Source organism: Rana temporaria, chromosome 8 (genome assembly GCF_905171775.1).
Source record: "Rana temporaria chromosome 8, aRanTem1.1, whole genome shotgun sequence".
Classification (NCBI taxonomy): Eukaryota; Metazoa; Chordata; class Amphibia; order Anura; family Ranidae; genus Rana; species Rana temporaria.
Window position 1 is genome coordinate 13,309,068 of NC_053496.1, and position 9,008 is coordinate 13,318,075.

General features: G+C 40.2%; 1 protein-coding gene across 1 annotated transcript; it reads right to left on the minus strand.

Annotated features, from left to right (window-relative positions):
- Positions 1 to 893: 893 nt before the first annotated feature.
- LOC120910328 (olfactory receptor 1E5-like) lies at positions 894 to 2,181 on the minus strand. The gene has a single exon (XM_040322102.1). It carries the CDS (start codon positions 1,982 to 1,984, stop codon positions 1,040 to 1,042), a length of 945 nt encoding a protein of 314 aa, XP_040178036.1. The 5' UTR covers positions 1,985 to 2,181; the 3' UTR covers positions 894 to 1,039.
- Positions 2,182 to 9,008: the final 6,827 nt, after the last annotated feature.

Sequence of the window (9,008 nt, forward strand, 5' to 3'; positions counted from 1 at the left end):
CCTGGCCTGAGGCAACTCTGACTTAGTCGCCTGGTAACAGTTCCTATTAACCCATTAACAGCCAGATCACTGCATACACAGGCTTTTGCTTTGACAATGTCCATTGACATTGTGCAGATTAGGGCTCCAGGAGTCCATCCCAGCTCCCAGGGCCCATGCTAAATGGGGGCCCAGATCACCTGGTGCATGTTCCATGAGGGCCTTCTTTCTCACCACCAGGATGGTGTATCCTTTCCCCTAACCCCCACCCACTCCTCAACTGACCAGGCTTGCACCGGTAAATAACACATTAACTCTTCTTCAGCAAGTAGCTTAAAGGGGTTGTAAAGCTTCAATTTTTTAACATGTTACTTAACTCCACTGTGCAGCTCGTTTTGCAGAGTGGCCCTGATCCACGTCTTCTAGGGTCCCTCAGCGGCTGTCTCGGCTCCACCATGCTTCTGGTAACCCCCCTGGGAAGCGCTCTCCCAAGGGGATTACCTAGCGGGTATGCTCCCAGGTCCTGTATCCGGCATCCATTGCCGCTGACTACAGGACAAGGCCCGGCCCCCCGACCCTCTCATCATTGGAGTTGATTGTGAGCAGTGCGAGCCAATGGCTGTGCTGCTATCAATCTATCCAATGAAGAGCCGATAAGCAAGTGCGTTTTCGACACAGGACTTTTGAGGGCTCAGGTAAGTAAACAGGGGCTTGGGGGGCGGTAAGTAGCGGATGTTTTTTCACCTTAATGCATTGTATGCATTAAGGTGAAAAAACATGAAGGTTTACAATCCATTTAACCCTCAACATCATTTGAATACTGTTCCCTTGGCTGAGACAATGACAAGGCAGTTCCTTACATTTTTACTCAAAGAGGATAATAAAGTACAACAGTCCACATCTTATAATCTTCTGTCAAACAATAGACACAACTCTTAATTACTGACAATAGTAAACAGTGCTGTCGATAACAGACAATTTAAAAATGTCCCAAGTGCTGGTTCTCACACGCCTCCATGATTCCAATCCCTCCCCCAGGCAAGTTATTTTTTTAAATATATTATTTCAAGAAAATCAGGTTCCTCTTCCTTTTTATATTTTGTATAGCATTCAAAACATCTTGGTTCCTTAAAGTGTAGACAAACGGGTTGAGCATTGGAACCACAGCCGTATAAAGCAAGGTCAGCAACTTGTCCAGTTCGTTGGAACTTTCAGATCCTGGTTTGCCATAAATTATAATGATTGGAACATAGAATAATATTACTGTAGTGAGGTGGGAGGTGCAACTGGAATAAGCTTTCAGTCGTCCCTCTGAGGAGCGAATTTTCAGTATGGTGGAGAAGATAAATATGTAGGAGGTCATAATAAGCAAAAAAGGAAAAACTGCCAACAGTACATCCTGACATAACAGAAGTGTGTTTCTGCTTGTAGCATCACTAGAGGTTATTGCATACAGGTCTTTCATATTACAAATGAAATGGTCAACATTTTGTGTGAGACAGTACGATAATAGAGATGTGGATAACACATTAATTATTGAATTAGTCAATGATATAAGCCAAGTGGACAGAGCCAATGAGATGCATACATCTTTACTCATGAGTAAGGAATATTGTAATGGCTTACAGATCGCTACATATCGATCATAGGCCATGGCGGTCAGTATAAATATATCACAACCAACTGACAATGAGAAGAAGTACACCTGAGTCATACAGGCAGAGAAAGAAATCCAATGATCCTGTGTTAGAAGTATAGAGAGCAATTTTGGAAGAGTAACTGAAACATGCAGAACATCACTAATAGCAAGATTACTCAAGAAGAAATACATTGGAGTATGGAGCTGGGAAACCCAACACACCAATACAGCAATGGTCATGTTTCCAAGGAGAGTCATCAGATAAATCAATAGAACTGCAATGAAAAGGAGACATTGTCCAGTTTTCGAGATGGCGAAGGCTGAAATGTAGAACACATTTTCTGTATTGTTCAAGCATTCCTCCATCTACCTTGCCTGAAAAAAAAAATAGAAAATATTGTTTTTACTTTTTTCATTTATTTACCACTGCTAATTACCATACATAAATGACTAGACTGCCTTCCCACTTGTGGTGCTTGGCCCTGTACCATGTGATTGCTGTGACTGCATTTTACAGCCAATTATTTCCTTACTGCAGTGTTGGAACCCAATCTTCTTATATACTTGTGTCCACAGCATTTCGCTTACTTCAAACCAAGATTAAAGGGGTTGTAAAGGTAAAAAAAATCCATAAATTGCTTCCTTTACCTTTAGTGCAGTCCTCCTTCACTTACCTCATCCTTCCATTTTGCTTTTAAATGTCCTTATTTCTTGTGAGAAATCCTCACTTCCTGTTCTTCTGTCTGTAACTCCACACAGTAATGCGAGGCTTTCTCCCTGGTGTGGAGAAAGCCTCTTCAGGGGTGTAGTAGAATAACAAAGTTTCGAACCAGGTAGGACTTCAACAATGCAGGTTTATGAACAACCGGTAACATACAGGTTTATGTTCACGGTATTACAAGATACAGGTCTAATTTATACAATTTCTTACAATGCAAGCATATTAGATATTAGTATTCTTATCCTGTAACCAAATTGAAACAATAGTGAATTGTTCTTACCATGAACCAGAATGCGTCTTTTCTGCCAATTCTTGGAAACCCATTACCTGATGGGGACCAGTTGGTCGACCAGCTTGACCAAGCTTGTGAGGGAAATTCACCTTAGACAAGACTCTGGAACAAGTTAAGAAGTTTTCCCCATTTGACTCGTACGAGGAGACAAGTTATGGACAGATATTTGCCTACTGGTTCTGACCGCGTGCCACCCGTGCTATAGGGCTGCATGGACAAGCGGTCAGCCTGATAGACGCCTATCTGACTTGTCTGACTAACAATTGTAAAACTGGCTCTTATATACCCTGACGAGCCTTATCTTAGCCATCTCTCCTAGATGTGATTGGTTGCTAAGATCTACGTCAATGTAACACCTGTCCTACAACCAGAAAAACGTAATTATTGCCAGAATTCCAATATGTTCATTAAAGTGATTTATAACTGGTTGTGTCCAATTAAAGACATCTGTGTGGAGACAGTCTGGCACCCAGCTGTGTTAGCCACAACTTCAAGGATGACAGATTTATAACTTTCAGAGAATGAACTTTCAATAACCCCACCTTATCTGTTATGTCTTACTAATTCTATGTGTATGTATTTATTAATTTGGTTTCATAACAGGTACTGTATAATCTATATTATATATACATACATGTACACACGTACGTACGTACGTACGTACGTACGTACGTACGTACGTACGTACGTACGTACGTACGTACGTATATATATATATATATATATATATATATATATATATATATATATATGCATATACATACACAGCTAATTACTTTATTTGATATTGTCTAAACATTAATGCAACTTATAAAATGTATTCTAAGTTGTAACAATGCACAAACAGAGCCTGTCAAGCTTGATTAATGTTTTGTGCATAACTTTCTCAAAACTGCCTAAATATTTTATACCACTTGTATCACTACCTTTGGTGCTTATCTGATCAGCTATATTTCAACTGTTGTCAGAATGTTCCTTTGTCTAATTAGTTGAACTTAGAATGAACTGTCTTCAATGCACATTCACCCAGTTATGACTGTCTTAACAATACCAGCTAAAGTTCAGTAAAATAAAGACATTCTATATTCTTATAGAATAATAGAATAACACTAATAAAGATTTAATAACTATTTACTATTTAAAGTGGAGTTCCGGCCACAATTTCACTTTTTAAATATAAATACCCCTGTAATACACAAGCTTAATGTATTCTAGTAAAGTTAGTCTGTAAACTAAGGTCAGTTTTGTTAGGTTGTTACAGCATTTAGACACTTTATAAAATAGAAATTGACTGGGGCCATCTTAAGTGTGGGCATCGTGAAGCCAGACTGTATGACTTCCTTGCAGATCTCGCACATGCTCAGTGCTGCACAAGCAGTGTCATAGGTTTCGGATCAGGTTTCAGCACCTGTACTGTCCAAGTCACATGATTCTTCGAGACTGGGGAGTGCACAGACTCCTGGAAAGTTACACCCACTACATTCCCAGGAGTCTGTGCGGTGTAGGTTAGGAAGCTTAAGCACCTAGGTGCAGGAAGAGGGAATTTTTTTTTCTTAAAGGACTAATGAATTTTTTTTAAAACTACTGATGTAATGTTATATTTATGGGTGGAACTCCACTTTAACAATAATATTAATAAGATCACTACTATATAATAATAATAAAATATTAATAACAATATGGATAATAATATGAATAATAATTATATTATCAGTAAAACATATGCAAATCAATATGAATAATATGAAATAATAATATGAAATACATTGGCTAATATGAGATTCTACAACAGGGGGGAGGGGTGAGCAGGAGTGTCAGGACACTCTCTACTTTGCAGATAGAGAAAGGAGCTGTGTGTTAGTGGGCGTCCTGACACTCCTGCTCGCCCCCTCCCCCCTCAAGAGGCTTTCTCCACACCAGGGAGAAAGCCTTGCATTACGGTGTGTAGTTACAGACAGAAGAACAGGAAGTGAGGATTTCTCACAAGAAATAAGGACATTTAAAAGCAAAATGGAAGGATGAGGTAAGTGAAGGAGGACTGCACTAAGGTAAAGGAAGCCATTTAGGAAAAACATTTTTTACCTTTACAACCCCTTTAACAAGAGGCTTTCTATAGCATACTAGTCTCTTACTCTAAAGTCCCACTTTATAGCTTTACCCAGCTGGGCACACTCCCTGATGTTACTCTAACTCACAAGTCTACTAGTACACAGCAAGTTATACAAGTAAGGCGCAAGGTACTAAAACAGTATATATCCCATAAGCATTAGTTGATGTGCTGAATAATAATAATAATAATAAATGCACAAATAGGCACCAAGTCCACAATCCCTATGATTGTTGAGAAGGAAGTCCACAATAATATTTAGAAGGAAAGGGAGGAGGGAGGGGAGGAAGAGAAATAGTCCACACTCAAGGCTGCCATCAAAGAGGAACAGAGACCATGTTCCCAGTAAGCTGGAATGACAAAAGGGAAGAAGAGGCGCCTCTGGGTGCAGATTTTGTACAAGTTTTAATATATGATAAAAATTATCACTAGCAACTCACATTTAGGGAGTCAAAAGATGGCATAAATAATGTCCCAACATGGGGGTGTCCTCAGTGGATTCGATCCCTTCTTCTCCCATCTGGTTGTGCTCTGTAGTGGTCCTGTCTGTTTGCAGTGGAGCGCAACCAGATGGGAGAAGAAGGGATTGACTATACCGAGGACACCCCCATGTTGCAGCCTGGTTGTGTATCTGGGTTTGATCGTTTGGGTGAGCAAATCTCTTTATTATAATGTTTGCTGTATAATTATGTTTAAACTGACTGTATATTTGTTGTATACCTTATTGCATAGGTCTCAAACTGGCGGCCCTCCAGCTGTTTCAAAACTACAAGTCCCATGAGGCATTGTAAGGCTGACAGTTACAAGCATGACTCCCACAGGCAGAGGCATGATGGGACTTGTAGTTTTGCAACAGCTGGAGGGCCGCCAGTTTGAGACCCCTGCCTTATTGTATTTTCTGTTTTTTAGACAGTTCCTCCTGAAGAAGCGGTTCCATTCCGCGAAACTAGTAGAGGAATAATCTGTCTATACCACATATTAACAGATTTTTTTTCGGGGGAACCGTTAGTATTTGTCTGTGATTGAGTTTTATTTATTGATTTTTTATGTTATTTTTTTATGTATTAAATATTACTTTTTATATTAAAGCGGTTGTATACCCTTAAAAATAATAAAAAAACTAAAAAAATCTGCAAGGCAAAGGCATATTGAGATAGTATGACTAGCATACTAGCTCATTATCAATTACTTACCTTAGATCGAAGCCCCCGCAGCGGTCCTCGGACACGTCCTCCGCCGCCGCCATGATACCCGGAGTGACTTCCGGGTATTGCCGTGCATGTGCCATAGACATCGGGGCCCGCTTTTCAGCAAATATCTCCTTAACCATGTAGGTTAAGGAAATATTGCAAACACCTACAGGTAAGCCTTAATGTAGGCTTAGCTGTAGGTGCAAGTATACCATGAGGGTATACAACCACTTTAAGTACTTGTTTGTGTATCAGTACCGAGATAGTCCATTACAATGTAATTGATGGGTATATGTCTATGGTCAGCCTCAGCAACTGCCCTTTCAATCCCATCTTGCTCTGTTTTTCTATACTAATTTTGATGATGGTACGTTATTAGGTTTAATTACTTTTTTTATGTGAGGCAATACTCAAAAATTCTACAGTACAAATGTAAGCCAGCAACAGTTATCTGATCACTAGCCACACAAGTGTCATGTCATCAGTGCCAGTGGAAGTCAGCAGCAGTATTCTGATCACCACCACATTGGTACCAGTTCCTTACAGTCAGATTTATTTAGAGTTATGAAACCAATGAAAGCAGTGGTTCAATAACAGCCATCTACTCACAGCACAGTGGTGCAGTGAGTAGCACTTTCGCCTAGCAGCAAAAAGGTTCGCTGGTTCGAATCCCAACCACGACACCATCTGCCTGGAGTTTGCATGTTCTCCCTGTGTCTGCGTGGGTTTCCTCCGGGTACTCCGGTTTCCTCCCACACTCCAAAGACATGCTGGTAGGTAAATTGGATCTCGTCCAAATTGGCCCAGTATATATGTATATATGTGTGTATGACTGTGTGTCCTTAGCGTGTCATGATCCTACAGGGTAAAAATGACCGCACCAGCCAAGCAGATACTGGCTGGAAAAAGCGCCCAGAGGCGATTCAGTTCGCATGCGTTGCGCTATACAAGTCATTCATTCATTCATTCATTCATGATTCTGAGGATGCAGGAGTCCCTGCTAAAAATATTCAGGCAGGCTATGTTACCAAGAACTGAACACCTTAGTGAATGCAACAGGCAAGAACCTGCAGTGTAGTACATCATGGGGAAAAATATTTAGGTAATCAGGAAATTGAATGCATAATTTGTGCCTGTTAATGGCCTTAAAGTACTCCTTGGATTTTGAGCTCCTCTATGTGGCTAGACTCCAAAAAAAGCCTCACCCATGTGGTATTGACATTAACAGGAGGAGTAGCCAAATGTGTTTTGGGGTGTAATTTTGAAAATGCCCATACTGTGTGTTAGAAATATTCAATTCAATATTCAATATTAGGGCCGTGGAAATTAACTATTAATTCATCGATTAATCTTACATTTTTTGATCGATCAAAATTATTTTGATTGGTACTCACCTCTCCGCCGGCTCTGGGCCTTCAGGAAGTTCCGTCGGAGATCCGGTGACATCACAGACACCGGCGGGGCTTGCCGTGTCCATCTGAAGGGCTCCTTTGCTGTGCCTTCATATCTGCATGCCGGCGGGACCTTACTATCTGCCACACGCAAGGGCTGTTACACTTCCCTCTATAATCCTGGGATTCTACAACTGTCCACTGGGAGTTGTGATAGTTCCCTTCACGGGACATCTACATGCCGACGGACTGATGTTAACCTCTCCTCATGTGGATTCAGCAGTGGCATCGTTTTACCCATTTTTATACCAGTATCATACTTAGCTACATGTTTTTATGACTGCTTTTGCTCCCGTTTGGTATTACTCGCACCATTTTTACAGTTTATGTAGCTACATCGATTTTATCTCCAGTGCAGTATTTATTTTGTTACCTACTTGAAGACTATAAAAGTTTTAATGCTATTCCCATTGAGCGCTGCCTGTGTGTTTTTTGTATCCTGCTATCCATTTTTTTAGTGGTTGGTAGCTGCACTGGGAATCAGCCTGCAAGGAGATCAGCTAAACGTAGTTGGATCTGTATGTGCGTTATAATTAATCGAAATTAGTCGATTAATCGATTTTAAAAAATTCAATTAATCAAACACAAAATTTTAATCAGTAACAGCCCTATTCAATATCAATTGACACATTTTCATTTTCTTTTCTCATTTAACAAAACTTTGTAGCAAAAAATTAAATCTTCAAAAGACTCACCTTGCCTGCTAAAAAACACTTTTAGATGTGTTCTTTCCAAAATGTGGTCAACTTGTGGGTGTTTCAACTGCTCTGGTGTTCTAGGCCCTCCAAAAATTTGATAGATATTCAGGAAAAAAGATATATAATTTATGTCCTTTGAAAGCCTTAAGGTGATCCTTAGATTTTTGGGTTAGGCTGCAAAAAAGTCTCACATCCCCGTGCCAGGATGAGTGTCAGAATGTGTTTTGGGGTATAATTCTAAGTGTGCCCATGTTGTGTGTTAGAAATAACTTATTAAAGCAGAGGTTCACTCTAAAAACATGTATATAACATTACATTCTGCATACTTCCAACATTTACAGTATGTTGTTTTTTTTTTTTTTTGCTGTACATACCGTATTATTGCTATTTTCCACCCGTCTTCCGGGTTCTCACTCCCGCGGGAGTAGGCGTTCCTATGCAGAGGCGCAGTGTCATGTGGGACTGAAAAGACTGAAAAGCGCGAATCGTCTCTCTAACACAAAATCAGCAAAAGCAGCCCCAAGGGTGGCGCCATCCGAATGGAACTTCCCTGTCATGTTACATGATATTATTTTTATTATGTACTGTCTCTTTAATGCCTATCTAGTTTGACTCTTGTGGCATTCCTTAGTTTGCATGCTGCTCAGTCTCCTCCTCCTCTTTTCTGTATCAGTCATTTTAATGCTGTAATTCATGTGACCTGTATGTTTCTTCTACCTGCATGGAAGAATCGTTCTTTTACCTGTTGTAACTTGCATTCTACGGATCATACGACGAATAAACATCGCCAGATCTTCTTTCATGTGAGTTGTGACTGAGTAAGCTATCTGGAAAGGTGATTTGGGATGGATAATCTCTTCAGGGCAATGAGCTCCATGTGCTACTGAAACCCACATTCATAGCCTTTGTAGCCGATTCAGAATAGTAAAAG